General features: G+C 31.2%; 1 protein-coding gene across 1 annotated transcript in view; it reads left to right on the forward strand.

The window, feature by feature from the left end:
• Window positions 1-18,795, forward strand: part of Oct-TyrR (Octopamine-Tyramine receptor) — a 41,120-nt gene extending 22,325 nt beyond the window's left edge. The window contains exon 2 of the mRNA XM_090109227.1: window positions 16,943-18,795. Coding sequence (XP_089965353.1) covers window positions 17,222-18,664 — 1,443 coding nt within the window. The 5' untranslated portion in view covers window positions 16,943-17,221 and the 3' untranslated portion in view covers window positions 18,665-18,795. The remainder of the gene's footprint in view (window positions 1-16,942) is intronic.
• The last annotated feature ends 811 nt before the right edge of the window (window positions 18,796-19,606 follow it).

A 19,606-nucleotide genomic window follows, 5' to 3' on the forward strand; every position in this document is an offset into this window, starting at 1 on the left:
GGCATGACGACTCGCGTCAAATAGTTGAACCCCAGCGTTGTATAATGTTAATTAGACGGCTGGTAATTGTGCTCGTTTAACGCTCCGCGATCATAATATCGCGGGGTATCAGGCGTGTAATGGTAGGCGTCGTCAGAGCGTTCAGGATAATCAGCGAACGAATGGCTGGATTTCGGTTATTTCAATGGCTTTATGAGGGAACGGTGACACGAGTGACATTCTTGAACGTCGGGTTACGTTGATGTAATTGTTCGTCTTCTTTTGTCTTGGGAGAAGAGAACTAAGAACTTCTAGAAATTACTATTAAGCAATTTATGTAATCAGACTAACTTTATCACCAAACCGTATCACTCAACCCTCTCACGAAATTATTTTTGTATCAAGCTCTTGCGTGATTGAAATAATTTCGTGTTCAAAAGTCATAATTTGGAGTTAGCTTTTCTGTAGTCAAATCCATTGTATCAAAAGTAATATAATAAATCTATTATCTACTATTCGTGCTGAATATTGTAGATTTATGATTTTAAGTTTGATTTAGGGTTTTTTTTTGGAAAGCGATTCAATGCTTGATTAAAAGTGCATTATAGTTGTATATTTTTCAGCGACGAGTAAAATGCATAGACCTTATAAGGAACAATGAAATAGTACAATTTGAATACTTCATATTTCGTAGATATAATGCACAAAAATTGTACGAAATCCGAACCAACACTTATTGCTAAAAACTTAAAAAGCTAATGCTTACAAATGCTTGTATTTTTAATTTTTATTAACGCATCAGGGCGTTTACGAATTATTCGCTTAATAAATATTGAAATTTGTGACATTACTAGCCAGTTTCACAACTTACGGATAAATTTTGTTTAGCTTTTGTATTTGTCTGCTTAAATTACACTCATTCCTAAAGGAAATATTTCATGTTTTTATTCGTTTGAGACGAATTTAAACTATAGATTTTTCGGTAAGTTTTAAGATGTTTGCCTTTTTGTTTTAGTTGTTTCTTAGAAAATAGAACATAGTATATCAGGAGATTGCTAAATAAAGAATCCCAAAAGCAGCTACAAATCCTTAAAACGCGCGAGTCATAATTGCATTCCAACTTCATCTTAATCTCGTGAACATGAACATCGAGGTTAACAGATCGCATCTCCAGCAATTAAGATAGTTCAGCACTGGTATAATTAAACTTCAGGCTATATTGCATTTGTTACTGTATTCCGTTTTAATCTAAACCAACAACAACGATCAGCATCATCATAAACAAGAGCGGACGCATGTAATGCGGCCGAAGTTTATACGATATCCATTTAGCGGGTGAAGGAATGGTTTATTGAACTTGTTTATTTTTTATATATTAAAAGTAATATTAATTTAAGTATATACAACAATACAACAAGTATAACATGTGTAAATCCTTTATACATACATGGTTCAATAACTATAATAGTAGATACATAGTACATAGACTTTTTATTCAATAACTATTAAGACAGAATGTACAGCCAGAACTTAAATATGACATATGATTATAGATGACATTACGAAAACCAAATAACCTATTAAACACGAAGCTTAGATCGTTAAATATATAAGGGACGAAAGCGATCTTACTTTTGATTAAAATTTTCTGCTTATTTAACTAACGTCTGCGATTAAAGGGTTTCAGCGAAACACGTTATATAAGTTCAGATTTAATTAGAAGCAACCAAATAACATTTCAAAACCGGACGAACAGCTGTGGCAAAAGTAGGAAACTGCTTAAATGTAAATAACGTTAATATCATAAATTGAACCTTAAACTTTCTATGTCTACGGATTAAATTCGCAAAATTCCTGAGATCACCTGAATTACCTACCGGAATTTATTAGACGATTTTTAGGGTTCCGTAGCCAAAATGGCAAAAACGGAACCCTTATAGTTTCGTCATGTCCGTCTGTCCGTCTGTCCGTCTGTCCGTCTGTCACAGCCGATTTACTCGGAAACTATAAGTACTACAGTGATGAAATTTGATGGGAATATGTGTTGTATGAACCGCTACAAAAATATGACACTAAATAGTAAAAAAAAGAATTGGGGGTGGGGCCCCCCATACATGTAACTGAGGGATGAAATTTTTTTTTTCGATGTACATACCCGTGTGGGGTATCAATGGAAAGGTCTTTTAAAATGATATAAAGTTTTCTAAAAAACATTTTTCTTAAAGTGAACGGTTTTTGAGATATCAGCTCTCAAAGTCGTAAAAAGTATGTCCCCCCCCCTCTATTTTTATAACTACGGGGTATAAAATTCTAAAAAAAATAGAGGTGATGCATGCTAATTAACTCTTTCAACGATTTTTGGTTTGATCAAAGTATCTCTTATAGTTTTTGAGATAGGTTGATTTAACTGTAATTTATTATATTTGCTGCTACGGAACCCTTTGTGCGCGAGCCCGACTCGCACTTGGCCGGTTTTTAGGGTTCCGTAGCCAAAATGGCAAAAACGGAACCCTTATAGTTTCGTCATGTCCGTCTGTCCGTCTGTCCGTCTGTCCGTCTGTCACAGCCGATTTACTCGGAAACTATAAGTACTACAGTGATGAAATTTGATGGGAATATGTGTTGTATGAACCGCTACAAAAATATGACACTAAATAGTAAAAAAAAGAATTGGGGGTGGGGCCCCCCATACATGTAACTGAGGGATGAAATTTTTTTTTTCGATGTACATACCCGTGTGGGGTATCAATGGAAAGGTCTTTTAAAATGATATAAAGTTTTCTAAAAAACATTTTTCTTAAACTGAACGGTTTTTGAGATATCAGCTCTCAAAGTCGTAAAAAGTATGTCCCCCCCCCTCTATTTTTATAACTACGGGGTATAAAATTCTAAAAAAAATAGAGGTGATGCATGCTAATTAACTCTTTCAACGATTTTTGGTTTGATCAAAGTATCTCTTATAGTTTTTGAGATAGGTTGATTTAACTGTAATTTATTATATTTGCTGCTACGGAACCCTTTGTGCGCGAGCCCGACTCGCACTTGGCCGGTTTTTACTGTTATTTCGGTTCAAATTACAGCCATATTGAATGTTAGTTATTCGGTCAGTGAAATAATAAAATTTATACGTTATGTTCCTTAATGTTGCGATAAATTTTAATGTAGGGGAACAGAATCATAAAATTGGTTTGATGGTGTTTTAAATATGGCTCAGATTCTAATGCTTTTTTTCTTATTATAATAATAATACAATAAAGCAACGAATAAAATAGAATGGCGTTAAAATAAAATCTCTCGTAACAGTAATAGTAAAAAGAGAATACTTTGCAACTTCACTCAAATTTGTGTAGCGTGCTGTAAAATGAAGCGAACGAATATTGGTTTGTTTTGATGTAAAAATTCGGAACAAATCGAGATTCCAAATCATACTTGACCCAAAAATTCGCCCGTCGGTTTTGTTAAGTAAACACAAAAATGGAATAAGTGACGCTCACAGCCTTCACCGACCACGCATTGAGGTGACTTCAATTTCCTGATTGGCTTTTATTGAAAATTCGGATGAGAATCCATTTCCGTTTGAAAATTCTTTTGCACTATTTATTCGAAGAACCGTCGACCTGAAAGATTAAATATGGCATAGATTATTTGAACTTTTACGTCAAACTATACTTCAAGCATACTACTATCCCGAACTGATCTAATATCTGATTTTATCGTTTTTTTTTTTGGAGAAATTCTTCTGCAATAATTATAAAACCTTTTACTTACACTACATTGTGTTACATTGTATTGTAACAACATTGTTGAAGTTTTAATATGAGTGGCACTTGAGTGGTTGTGATATTTTTAAAACAAAAATAACAAAATTATATATGGAAATTTATTTGAACCTTACTAGAAATTATCTTCAACTAAGAATACGAAATCATTATGGACAGCGTGAGATAAATCAGGATAAATGCAAATTCTATTATATCCCTTACTTTGCAATTCTTATCCCCTTAAGATGCTTGTAAAATCTTTGATACAATATTTTTTTAGGTTTATCTACGTTCCCACAAACATTTATATAATCAATTATTATTCTTTTAGAAGCGCTTTTAAATCGGGCGAATGCATGTATTGCAGAATATAGATATACAGATATTTTATTAAGGAATAATATAAGAAGTGTGAAACATGAAAAGTATTAGTTTTTATTACCTAGAAGTATTTTAGCCCTAAATTGGACCATCAATTTTAATTTAATTTTAAATTGTAAGAAGAAATCAATGTACAGGAGAGAAAATAAATAAAAAAAACCCTTTGCAAATTTCAAGACATTTTTTAAGCAAACAGGATATCAAGTATTTATATATTGTAAAATGAAAAGTAATCCTAATGTGTGAAAGTCGTAAATTCAAGTCGAGTAACAAAATCCGCTTTAATAAGGGGTTAAATAAAAAAGGTTCTCATTGTAGGCTTGTAACTGTAATCTCTCAGGTTCGATCTAACTGTAAAGACATTAATCTCGGATAAGATCCCAGTAAGAACTCAGCTGACATTTGGGTTAATTACAGATCACAAAGGGTAAGTATCAATCGTTTCTAATGCGTTGGAATAATGTTATGTATCAGTTTACTCCAATTAAATTACCTTAATTATGTGTAGTGTATCTCTAATCATACATCATCATTAGCATTAGTGTTAATGTTGTTAGTGGACTGATTATAAAACATTTTGGTTTATAATGATTATAAAACATTTTGGTTTATAATGGCAGTTATGAGTACATCGACGCTATAATTATAGACATGATTACTGTGAAGCAGGTATGAATAAACTGTGCCACATCTATTCGATAACGATTTAGATTAAAATCTGCTTAAAACACACACATATACACACTACCAAGTATATAAGTAATACAGGTTTACTTTACTCATAACCAATTTTAAAATCAAGCTTTTCAAATCGAATATCTAGCGTTCTCGCTGTATAACTTTTGATAAAAATACGTTTTAAACTAGATTTGATTTTGATTCTATCTGCGGTTAGACTTTAACACAGGTGCGGGATGAAAATGTTTTTACAATTTCACACAATTGTTTATTACAGACGGTTTACGAGTGTAATACGAGAAATTGAAACTATTCTATTCAATTCCACTTAACTCAGTTTGGTATTCTGCCAATTTAGATTGGAACTGAGTACAATGACAGTAGCCTGTTCCACTTTTACTATCTTCATATTTTATGTTTAAGTTGATAGAGCAAAATGCGATCTTAACTTTTTGGACTATATTCTATTAAGTAATAACAAAGAAAAATAAACTATGAATATGGTATTGAAGTTATTATTTTAAAAATAACAAGTATGTACAAACAACCAGACTTTCTATTTCGTCTTAAATTTTTTTAAATCACATCTACGAAAACATTGAAATACAATATGAACAATTCTTGTTCCATTTTACTTTCATGCAATACTTACTAAAACCCTCCACATCAACGTTCTTAGCGGCTTAACCTAAATGTGACCGCATTTTGTGTTTAACCGCAACATATTCTAAAGACTGGAAAAAGAGTTGAAATATTATGAATTACCACGAGTCAGGAAAACATTTAAATAACTCTTGAAAAATATATCTTCTGTTTATTAGCTGTTGTCAGTTGTATGTAATATATTTAATGATACATTAAAAGTATCAAAACAAATACCATAAAAGAAATACAGCATAAATAATGATAGATACATATTTTTTCAGACATAATTAAGGAGATAAATATAAATGGCTGTGACAGCGAAACGCGGAGGAATCAGGGAAAAATTCACAAATTGCGGGGCTGTGATAACTCAAGCAAACACGCTGATGAACGTCAAGTGTCGTTTGTAGTCTTAACGATACATGTAATAACATAAAATGTGATATTAGCGGTACATTTTTGTTCATGAACCCGAGATGGAAATGAAAAATGAAATCTTTTTGGATTAAATTTCAGATTTTGGTTGGTTATTTAAAATTACTGCCAGTTTATTTGCAGGTAATGCTAAAGATTTTAATTTTTAATTTTGCTTTTATTTCATTCTTTATTTATAAATAATACATATAGCACACACATATTATAAACGAAACGAATAACAGTATTTTCTGATATACTCGATAGGAGTTTGATTAAAATCCATAGATAGAGTAGAATGTATTTGTTTTGCTCTATAAGTAAAAGGATTTCCGATTTTTTTATATGATAGTTATATTTACGAACTTTTGATATATGGCTTATGGTAATTTATGTAAGGGGGTAATCCGTGAAGTTTCTGAATTAATGGTTGAAGGGTCATACAGATACTTAAGTTTTTCAAACATTGCTTAGAATCTTTTCGAACGCACTAACATCTTTTAGAACAACGAAATAATGTTCTACGCATGTTTACACTAAAATAAATTGACATAGTGGTTAGAATGAGCATTCGGTCGTTTGATGTAAATGCAACGTTATGCTACGATTTATGCCTGATTTCAAAATGTTAAAATTGAGAGGTAAGTGCAACCTGAGCAATCATAACATATATGTATTAATAATTAATAATAATATTATAAATGCGAAGTAACTCTATTTGTCTGTCTGTTACTCAATCACGCCTTAACTACTGAACCAATTTGCATGAAATTTAGTATAGAGATATTTTTATACCCGAGAAAGGACATAGGCTTCTTTTTATGCCGGGAAATAGGATCGATTTTATCCCGGAAATCCCAAGGGAACGGGAACTATGCGGGTTTTTCTTTGACTGCGCGGGCGAAGCTGCGGGTGGAAAGCTAGTATATTAATAATTCTATTTGAAAATATTTATCACTTTGGCACGTTTCATAGGTACTTCAAAGGTATGAATAAATAAAGAGCAAAATGGTACATTGTAAATATTAAATCAAAACGATTTAATTTAACTGGCAAAATTATAATTTAACTGCATTATTTGGTTGTAAATATGCATTGCATTTTAAAGAGCATGGTTAATTATATTTTAAACACATTTGTTTCATGTATGAGTAATTATGAAAATAAATAATTTTGGTTTACTTAATTATTTATTTATACAATATGTGGACGATGTTAGAATCTAAAATTTCATTAATGCATTTAAATATTGAATAGTTACAGTATTTGGAGAGGTAATTTCATTTAAAATGTTATACATATATAATATATTTACGTATTTGGTGGCTACTATCACCTACTATGGTCCATGTAGTAGATTTTTTATTATATTTATTTTTATCATTTATTTTAATACAATGACGTTTGACTGAAAACAAACTCTGGCTACTCATACTAAAAGCTATGCTTTGAATATGATACTTCGAAGTGAGTATGCTATATTTGCCTTTCCGGCTTGAGGCACTGCGCACTTCAAGTTTTCAAGCGAAAGCCGTTTCCCATAAATCTCCTTTTTCACTAGTTTCAACTTTGTTTTATATTTATGACAAAAAATATATGTAGTTTGTAGGTATTTCCTAGGATTCTCTGTTCCTGATAATATTCTCGTTAAAATCGATTCGATCAGACGTGATAAGTTTACAGACGGACTGACGTTCACATTTATAAACATTAAGAGAATTGATCAGAATTTATTACGTCTTTTTACCTCTATAGATCTATTTTAAGCCTTTTGTAATTTATATGTATAAATGTTTTTTCACAGAAATGTTTATTTTTGGCCGTGACATCAATTATTATTATATTAATATAAATATAAAAAGAGGTAGAGCCGAAAACATTATTTACTGTGTTTGTATCCGAGATCCAATAACTTTCTTTGAGATGTTATTATTTCTATGATATGACAAGAACTCAATTTCTCTTCAATAAAAATCAAATAACGTGTTTCATATAGTATCACCTTTGGCAATATAAAATACAATTTTCATACAAACTAATATGAACATGTGTGGAAGGAGGCTTGAGACGATATGACATTGTTTATTGACTAACTAAAACGAGACGACATATTTATATATTCTTATTTATTAGATTTTTATGTATTATTATTGTAACATTAAAAAAAAAGAGGTTACAATCCAGCATGTCAGGTAGATGTCACCAGTTATAACGATGTTTTAGAACCCACAAATTTCATTTTTGCACCCTCATCTAGTTAATAACTACATTTTTTGTCATTGAATACAACATTAATACACCATCAGCTAATTCGATACTGAATATAAAATGAAATAATGTAAGTTTTGACTTTGGTATTTAATATTAGTATTAACTTAGTTACTAAAGAACACAAATGTTCGATGCTCTTGTAATAAATAAGTCCCATAAAAATAAATGCCCTTGCCCAAAGGTTCATATATAAATCACTGACTAACAATATTTGTACGTAGATATGCAATAACAAAAATATGTCTATTATAAGAATGTAAAAAATCATAAAAAAAGTTTTATTAAAGCTCAAGTCACAGGAATTCTACTCCTGTTTGATATGTTACGCGTATCTAAACTAATATTTTAAAGCTGAAGAGTTTGTTTGTTTGTTTGTTTGAAACTGTTACTGGTACTGTTACTGTTACTGGTCCGATGTGATAAATTCTTTCGGTGTTAGATAGCCAATTTATCGAGGAAAACTATAGAGTATATATATTATATAGGCTATATATATCATCATGCTAAGACCAACAGGAGCAGAGCAAACCGCGGGGCAAAGCTAGTTTATCTAATAACTTTAAATCCAGTAAATGAAATACATTTTATTCAAACTAAATCTAGTAACGTCGCTGACATATCAAATCTATTTCAACTCGGAATCAACCTCGATTCTGAAATCGATACTCATTTTATATTTTATGCGCTTTTGGATTTCAATATTACAATTTATTAGGAGCTGAATATTGTTCGTTGTTCGATGGGCATATTGTTCGATTTTTAATTTACGTAACTATTAATTCTTAATTATTTACGTTATTAATGTATTGAACGTATTGAAATTGTGATTGAATGTCATATTATGGTAAACATTGTTTTTAATCAATTTTTTTATTAGATATAAACGAAACATGGACACTAAGCTTGTAAGCTTGGTTTTGTTAGGTACTCAAAATCATAATAATGATTAAATAAACTATGAATTAAACGAGAGACTTATTTGGTTTCATTAAAAAATGAGTTATAAAATTAATGCTTATGACGTAAACATCAAAGGGAAATACGTAAAACCATTTCTGTGGTTTACAAAAATTAAAATCATACACAAGAGAGCTTTACCGACAAAATCGCAACTCGGGAAAAGCGTCGAAGCGTATGGCTCGGTTCGATTTCAAAGTATTTTTATTCATGCATTTTCCTTTCAAAATGTACTCAAATTCCCTGAATTGTAAACAGCTTGCACAATTTACATTATTCAATAATTTAATTGGTTAAATTTATTATAAACTATTATAAGAAAATAAGTTGATGTGATGTACCTATTCTTGGGGTATTTTAAAGTATTCTTCAAAATGTAAATACTTACATTTTAATATACAAATATTTACTTAAAAGAAAGAAAAGCGTTGCAGTATGCAATAATTTAGGTAAATTGTTAAGTTAATAAATATATCGGATAATTACATCCAGTTGCATTTCCTATTGCATAGCTTCTATCGCGGGCCTTGAGCGCGGGAACCGAATCTAGAAATTGCGTAACGAAAAACCTCACGCTCCCCGCTCCGACGGGCGCGGAGGTGTGGCTTGAAGGCATAGCATGCAATAGCTTTACCGCGGCAGTCCCCGAGTGCCACACGTCTTTTTTTGTTATAGGAAACATTATAACAAGGAAATAATTTATCTACTTTATCAATATACGTCCATTGTTCATTGTTACTACACGAGTGTTCAATTTCTTAAGGTAATTGGCAAGCGATAGAAAACAAAACATCGAAGGCAGTAACGAATAGCCCGATGCACGGTATCCTAATTAATCTCTAGTTTTATTTTCACTTTTAACAAAATTGCATGCACAATTTTCTTGAGTGGTTCCCGTGCGTTGGCTTTTACAAGCGTACTTTATGTTCTGTGTAAAAACAAAACAGTATTGGACTTTCATCTCTGAATTTATTTGTTCCGATTCACAACGATTGTAAAGGAAAACTACTTTGATGCTTTTATGATTTCGTACTGTATTGAATTTAGTTCACGAAGTCAGTAAATGATAAACAACTTTGTAGGAATGGAATTCCAATAACTTATTATCCATATTAAAAATATACGTATGATAAAATTCTCGAAACAAATAAATGCTAAGTAAATCAAACAGTAGTTAACAATAGTATTTTTGTTACATCAAAGTTTTTCTTATTCTCAGTACAATGTTTCGACTCTGATACAATTATATTCCCGTTGAATTGAGAGAACTCATTTCAACTTTTTCTGAAACAAATAAACCTTCGATAGATATCCGAAGAACGGAAAAATGATAAAGATTTCTGTGAGTAAAAGCATTTTTTAGCTCAGTAACCTCGTTTGGTAGCCAAGAAATGAATCGGTAAACTGTTTTTGATATAATAAAGACATCTATGTTTCATCTGCGTAAAAACGAAATATTTGAATGAATATTTCGTTTTTCCTCCGTGTAAGTAATTGTAATAAGTAATAACCAATTTATCAAATGGGAACGAGGTAAATATTTATATTATGTATTTCAGGGTGAGATCAGAATTGTAGGTACCTTTTTCGTTAAATTATTACGTGTTATATGTTCCTAAGGGCATACTACCTTTTTTCTCGCACAATTGGCACAAATAAATTTTATTTCCGTTTATGAATAAAACATGCATGTAGATATTATGATATTTGTGAGTTAAACATTCATGCAGATATCATGATATCTGTTTTTTTACTAATTGTAAAAAAAAACTTTTCTTTAAGGTACGACAATTATTATATTTTATATTACCTCTACTAGGTACGTACGTATATAAATAGAGTCATCCATGACGCAAACGAAACAAGCAACGTTGTATTGTATTGTAATTGTTGAGAACCGGGATCAATCCCCGTTTTAAACATTAAAAAACAATGTCAATGTTTATAGATATCTACGGAAGACTGACATAACTCCTACTAATTATTATCAACTGTGATTCCCGCGTATGAACTGATAACATATTCTCAAGATTATAATAATATTGTAATCGCATTATCTCATAACATACTTTTTCTTCCTGAAATTAAGCAAACAAATGTTTTTTAATAAAAAACATTCATTTATGGAACAAAGCGGTTAATTTTAGACGGTCAAAAGAAAAGTTATCAAATAGTTTATACTAAGATACATAGAGTTTGTACAAAATTGCTTCATGCGGTGAAATACGATATCGATCCGGAAATTGAATTTGAAGTCTTCATCTATGTGAAACCAAGCGAACAGTTCTCAACTATTTTTCATCACAACATACTTGCACAAGTAATGCTTTAGCTAACAAACTGAATTTTGAGTTTGGTAGATTTATCTCTTTGTTGAAATAAGTAATGCTATTGTTGTTTACTGTCTTGCGTGTTTACGATTCGAGTTTAGAATACCTTCTTAGTATTTTATCTTTTAAAATAATTTTAAAGCTTTTATTTGCAAACTCTCATAAAAAATTTCCACAAAAAAGGCACGGCTAGAATCAAGTATAGAATATAATAACGGAAAAATTGCTTAAGAAACTAAATAATGTTTGTGAACAGTTTCTCAAGCAGCTTCGGGAATAAAAAGCTCATAAAAAGTTTAATAGTGGTCGTTTAAAGTTAGAAAATGGGTGAAATAAATAGTTGCCGCTCATTTGTTCCCGTCAGGCTAACTTTATCTGGCTCTTGTTTTGTTACGAAATAATGACTCAAAAAAGAACTGGTGGTTGACATCTTGCTTGTTTATTAATCCTGTGCTTCAAGCGTTTTCCCGGACTTAAAGTAAACCTAACCTTAAGTAACCTTTTCAAACTTAAGTCATAAGTACTTCAAATGACGTTTAATTTTGTACAATTTGTAGAGTATTTAAACTAGTCCATTGAAATGTTACATTTTTTAAGCCTAATCTTGCGTTTTTTAGAGGACGCAATTTTATTTTTTGGATGTGTAGGGGGGGGGGGGGGTCAGTGTGAAGCTAAAACCAAGTTTGTGGGGTCGCCACCCTTGTCCCACGGCCGCCATCTTGAAAATAGTGGTTGAAATGGTTTTTACGATATATCACTTAAACTATTTATCTGATAAAAGAACATTGTTAGCATTATTTGTTGCAAATTAAATTCTCTACAACTTTAGTTCAGTAACTTTTTGTCGTAGAACTGTAAATAAAAAAGTTATAAGCGAAAATGTTCAGAAATTAGAGCTATTTATATTTTTCGATAATTTATTTTTTATCATTTTACGAAGAAATTATATCACACCATTTTTGTAGATTGTTTTTCGAGGAACAACTTTTATTCACAACATTTTTTAATTACGTCAATAGCTAAGGTTTTACAGCGCTTTGAAGTGAGTACAGTGCATTTTATATTTGTGGCGATTGGATTTCTGTATAAAACATCGAACAACTTATTTTACTACAATACAATAAAAAAGAAATGTCTAATTCAGATAGCATTCAGAAAAGTGCACTTGAAAGTAATAATGCACAGAACAAAATTTATTTCAACCGTCATATGCAAATTGTATTGTTACAATGATATAATACAGTGTAGGTACATACCTACACTGTATTATATCATTGTGTAGTTCATAAAATGTAACTCAATTTCCTTGCACAGCATTTCGGAAGGATGTTCTGTCAAAAAGTCTGTCAGTTAAAGCGATTCTCTCACATGGCTAACGACCAAGTTGGAACTTGAAATGTTGGAGACGTGTGATTGACGTCTTTATTTTCAAGTTAAGCGTAATTATATTGAGTGGCATACAAGTATATTGTTAAAAGATTTGTTTAGGGATAAATATTCGATTTGTTTTTATTAGTTTATCTTTATCAAGAAAATGACATAAAATATTCAACCGTTTGATAGATGACCGTACGGTCATCTATCTCACGGTTGAATATTTATAGGTAAAAAAATAAATAAATAAAAATAGTATTATCTACCAATAACGACAAGTTAATGAGCAAAAACAAAAAGTAATGTGCTTGAATTAATGTACATCGATGAATTTTCAATGATATATTCATGAATATTGATGCTTCAATTTATATTTCATATATCGATAATAGAATCAATACTGATTGCCTTGGATGTATATACCCTTGCAAAATGTCAGTCCAATTTTATTAGCTTCGTGATAAGTACGTCGATGAAATTCGACTTTATTGATATCCAAATGTAAAAGCGTTTGTAAGAAAATTGAATTTTCTTATAACGTGTTATTTTGAATACGTCGAAGATATAATGGTTGGTATGGTGTGTTACGTCGAAAAACGTATTTGTGTACGTCCCTATTTGAAAGCACGATTTTACATCCCAAAAGATTTTATCAATTTTTTATATTAACTGCATATTGGGCTAACTTTAGTTATTATATCTTTAGATCTTTGGATATATCTGTTTTCTTAGGTAAGTATACCTAAGAAAACAAATATTATGTGATCGCTTTTATCACAAAAGAATACGTTGCTTTAAAAATATTTTCTTATTCGAATCTTATTAACATATTTTAACGGCCCATTCAATACAAACGTATTCACCAAGATTTTATCATTTTACATATTGTATATTTGAACAGAGTATAAAAGAAACGCTCTTCTATAGGGTACTTTTTCAATTCGATGAAAAGTTTCTGTATTGGAAAAGCTGTCAGAATACGGTAAAATTGTTAGCCCAAAATTATTATATTTAAGCCCAGCTTTGACGGAATTATTGAAAATCTTATTCACCGGAGCGACGTTATTGGATAGGTTCGGTATGAAAGTATAAATACATTATGAATTAAATACTTTCACATAGCCAGAATATACACCTGCGATTTAATTATATAACTTTATTTTGACGGATCTTTTCAATTAAAAAATAATTCTGATGATTTTGATTTAATAATATAATCACGAATCGTATCTATTAAATTTATTCGTAACTAAATATAATCTGTGTACGACAAATACCTGAGAGAAAACTGAAATGTTGAAATAACATTTGCTCATAAATGTTAAGTTGTGTAGCACAAAGTGACCACATCAGAGCTTGTTTACTGACTTAGGTATACTTATCCTCTTATTCCAGCTTCTTGAGAAATTGTTTGAGCGAAACGTTTTATTTAAGAAATAAATAAATCTGAATGTAGAAAACTTGCGATGTTAATGCTTCAAATAAATATGATAAAGCTTCGATTTATATTTGTTGGCTTATTTAGTTAGTTATCTATAGTTTAATACTTCTGTGTACGATAAACGAGGCGATGATAGAAATAAGAACAATATTCGAAGAGTCAATATTAACTATTTAGAATAATAACATGATTTTTAAATGAATACAAGTAAGTATTGGCTTACTAATACGCAAACGAATCACACTGGAATTATTATGTTAGTACCTGTCCAGTGAACAATTAAAAAGTTCCAATACTGTTATCATCTTAGATCATTAAGTAATGGATAACACTCGCAGGCGTTTCCCCTTTTGCCGAGGTATAAGATTATTTTCATCGAAAAATCTTATCCTTTCATAAAAACTACTTGCGTAATCGATTACAAGCACTCTGCGTATTCGTAAAACGTCGAACGGACGTCTGCGAGTGCTCCGCTAAAAATGCCGTTTTGTACTGTCAAGTCTTGCAGAAGCAATTCAAACATGTCGAATATTAAAAAAGATGGAATAACCTTTCATTTGTGTATATTTTTTTATTTTTTTAACGTACATTTCTAATAAAATGCAATTTCTAATAATCGTCGATGTATCGTTTAGCGATATGATCAAGAAAAATAATCGAGTCATGTTTACTCGATCATTGATGCGGCCCCACGAGACTATCATGGAAATAAAATATACAAATTTAATCTTTATGACCTAAGTGATAAAGTTGAATTTAGAACGCGATATTGAACCCCACTCCACATAACTATCTTGGAATGAAATACAAATTTAATCTTTATTATCTTAGTGATAGAGTTGAATTTAAAAACTCATCGCTTAAAAGGTCGTAAATTTTTACGACTTTCGTGACACAAATTATTTTTGTGAATGTGTGATTATGTTTCATTGTGTTTCATCAGTGTGAGTTACCCTCCCCGCACCAAAATGAGCAGAAAGTTTAGTTAGAACATTTGCCAGCGTACTCCATCCATTACTTAATGATCTAAGGTTATCATGGACGGGTGATATCCAAACAATATCATATTGTGTTTATGCAAAACAATTTCAGTTATTTATTATGGTCTAAACTGAAACCAAACATTGTTACCGATTAAGCGACCTTTTAACAAGGTTTCAAAGGGCAGATATAAATAAGAATATAAAAGATCAAAGGTAACCTTTAACATTTGGTACGTGGTATCTATCACAAGTCGATGTCGTCACAATGTTCCTTGTAACTTATCTCATCAAACAAAAAGGTTTCATCGTAAAACAAAACAATACCTGAAGATTCTCTTAATTTGGTGTATTTATAGACAACATTTAAAATTAATGCTTTATTACGAGAAATTGTGTGTCTTCGCCTCCATTTGATATTATGAAATATTTCATCTTCCGCAAATTTGTACTTTAAAGCTGTGACGCGAGAAATTCATTAAGTGAATTGTATATTAAATTCACTGTTAAATATAATAAAAATGCCTTTGTCTTGGTATTAACTTATATTATGGACAAATATTATATTCTTATTGGGTCCATGATTATATCAATACACAATACACATGATACACATACAGTACATCATATTGGTATATATAGTTATTAATAATATAAATAGTTTCACAATAATCTGACTGGAAATTGGATACCGAAGATCTACATAATTATTTCATCAATGTATTAAATTCAAGACTCAAAATGTTATACCCCTGATTAGATTCACTACAATTTAGTTGATATCATAGCATCTCAAAAGCATAAGCATATATTCCACTACCCTAGCTATATGTATAATGCACAAATAGTCACTATAACAATTAAAGTGTTCGTAACACGTACAACAAATTTCTTGTAGCACTTATTCGGAATTCTGTAATCTTATTGACCTCGACGCTACGTGGTTATTGGTTTTCATCGAAGTAATGGAGATAATACATTGGAAGAGACAGGGTATACTTTACATGGAACAAGCTAAAAAATAGTCAATCTTCTATTTAATATCATGTAGAAATGTTTTATGGAAGGCACTTTATTTCACACATTCCGTAGAGTTTATATCGTACTGAATGAATATCATTCGTAGAAATATTAAAAGCGCAATAGAAAATATAATATTAAAATGAGGAACTACTATTTATAAACGTATATATATAATTTAAAATTATTTTAATTATGCATCCTCACATAATAATATATATGCATAATATTGTTAATGATTTAATCATTAACGATAAACCTGCTAAACCTATATTTTTACACATATCCAACCACTAGCATATTTCGAAAGAAACTGTTATATTTTATGTAAGTCTAAACAAAGAAAATATTACTGAGAATACATTTTTATCATACAAAAATAAACAAAGGCAGTAAAAACAAATTGATTTTAGACCTGCAAAACCGAGGAAATATGAAGATGTTAGAGATAGGTGTTTCGCGACTCAAGCCGTTCCTGTCAAATCCACACGCAGCTTCATATTTTATAAACGCCTCGGGCAAACTGAAGATATTATCACAGCGAATATTATCTCTAAAAATCAGAACCTAGTATTATACGGATGATTTAATACGAATAATATATCGCGCAAAATATTCCTTTGTCTCGAAATAAGATTCAGGTTAGGGCTTATATCATGTTGCGAGTGTTTTATGAACGAGAATCTAACGTGTATTTTCTGTTTGTTTCAGATATTGTCACAAAAAGGATAAAAAGAACACATTCAGCTTTTAGAGGTAAATGCAATAAAACAACGAAGCGATTTTGCGAGTTGACTTTGAAACTCGCTATGGCATGCAGTGAATTTTGTATACGAAGATGATTTAATCGTCAATATATAAAATGGAATGTTCATTCTTCGCTAACTATAATCCAAAAGCCAATAAACATTATTTTCGGAAGTGCCATGTGAGAATATTCTCAGACAATGTTAATAAAGCGACGTGAAATGAAGCTAGAATATTAATAAAATGGGTCAGACTAACACGCATGTCTATAATAATTACACTTCATCAAATTACTCGCAGCCCTATGACATAATTGAGTTGGATAAAGACGATTGTGCGGTCGCTGATGATCCTAAATATCCTAGTAGCTTGGGGATTACGCTTGCCGTGCCAGAATGGGAGGCTATTTGCACAGCCATTGTTCTCACTCTAATTATTATATCTACGATAGTTGGTAACATCCTCGTAATTCTCAGCGTGTTTACGTACAAACCACTGCGAATAGTTCAAAATTTCTTCATTGTGTCACTCGCTGTAGCCGATCTAACCGTTGCAATATTAGTCCTACCGCTAAACGTCGCTTATTCAATATTAGGACAATGGGTTTTCGGAATTTATGTGTGCAAAATGTGGTTGACTTGCGACATAATGTGCTGCACGTCATCGATTTTGAACCTGTGCGCCATCGCTTTGGACAGATATTGGGCTATTACCGACCCTATAAATTACGCCCAAAAAAGGACCTTGGAAAGGGTGCTCTTAATGATCGGTATAGTATGGGTGCTATCTCTCATCATTAGCTCCCCACCATTGTTGGGATGGAATGATTGGCCAGAAGTGTTTGAGCCCGACACGCCTTGTCGATTGACATCGCAGCCGGGTTTCGTTATATTTTCCTCATCCGGATCATTTTATATTCCTTTAGTTATAATGACGGTGGTATACTTCGAAATATATTTGGCAACGAAGAAAAGATTAAGAGATCGCGCAAAAGCTACAAAAATAAGCACTATTTCAACTGGTAAAAGCAAATACGCAGCAAAAGATAGTGATCATCATGACCAAGATTCCGTCAGTTCCGAGGCTAATCATAATGAACATCAAGGTGTCACGCGCCTTGTATCTGATAACGAGAAGAAGAAAAAGCCCAAAAAACAGCCACAAGCTAAGAAAAAACCAGCAAAACGACGCTACTGGAGTAAAGATGATAAATCACAGAACAAATTAATCGTCCCTATATTATCAAATGAAAATTCTGTCAGCGACATGGTAGATAATCCGGAAAATCGTAACACGTCTTCAGAAAGTAATTCCAAAGAGACGCACGATGAAGATATAGAAATCATGGAGGCTGGCTCCACTAAATCACACAAACGTCCTAAACCTAATCAACAAAATACCGTTTATCAGTTCATTGAAGAAAAGCAAAGAATCTCATTAACTCGTGAGCGGCGAGCTGCCAGAACTCTTGGAATAATAATGGGAGTGTTTGTCGTGTGTTGGCTCCCATTCTTCGTCTTATATCTCGTGATACCGTTTTGTTCGAGCTGCTGCCTATCAAACAAGTTCACAAACTTTGTTACATGGCTCGGGTATGTAAATTCCGCTCTCAACCCTTTAATATATACGATATTTAATATGGACTTTAGGAGAGCGTTCAAAAAATTGCTTTGTATAAAGCCGTGAGGTGTGCCAAGAAATAAAGTGTAAATAATTAGGTAGTATAGAAAATGTAATTTATTTATTGAACTTCTTATTTGCTCAATATAAGATTGGTGGTTGATGTAAACTAGTTAGTTAACAAGGATAAGTATTATACTATGGGAATATCGATAATTTATGAAATAAAATATTAACTGAATGTAATAATTTTCTATAAATTGTAGGAATAAACTTTAACTACTAGGCTGTTGTATAATAATGAGACAATTGTGTAAATTTTAGATGTAAAATTTTGTGCATAGCACGTTACGTAGGTGATTGTAATATTCAATTTATTCCATTCATGTTATCGAATATTAAACCCAACGAAAAATGTAGTGTAAATATTTATTGTCATGTACATATCTTGACTTCGTGTAAAAATAATTTAAAACTTTTAATCTGTAATAACCTAGAATAATAATAACTAGTAAAAAACGATATTTATTTGTTAGTATTTTAAAGGTAAAACCTTATGTTCCTTTAAATTTTATAAATTACTTTTATAAAGTATATCCCTTTGAAATAATTTGAGCCCTTATTTAAAAGGGATATTAGAGTTACAAAGTTTATGTTTGTTGTTCTTGATTTTTTATAATAAAAGGATAAATTTACTTTGTGTTTTCATTACCTATCTTGTTTATCTGACAAAATTAATAAAAGAGAAGAAAATAGGTAAGACCGTAAGAGATACCTTAAGAGGAAAAATACCTACACAGAAATTGCTATTATGATAAAGGCTAACATTAAATCTCTGATGTATTTATTATTTATTATCGTTACCACATAACATCTGCTCTATAAAATATAAATACCTAACCCAACATCGCTTCAACTTACGAGAATTCGTATCAAATATAAAACGGGCGGTAAAAGTATTAAGAGATTATATTTTTTCGTATTATGAGTCTCTCGGGTAGGATTGCG

The sequence above is a fragment of the Colias eurytheme genome, chromosome 14 (assembly GCF_061535395.1).
Source record: "Colias eurytheme isolate Ceu_HAF_F1 chromosome 14, ilColEury1 Martin Lab GWU primary, whole genome shotgun sequence".
In the NCBI taxonomy this organism is placed as follows: domain Eukaryota; kingdom Metazoa; phylum Arthropoda; class Insecta; order Lepidoptera; family Pieridae; genus Colias; species Colias eurytheme.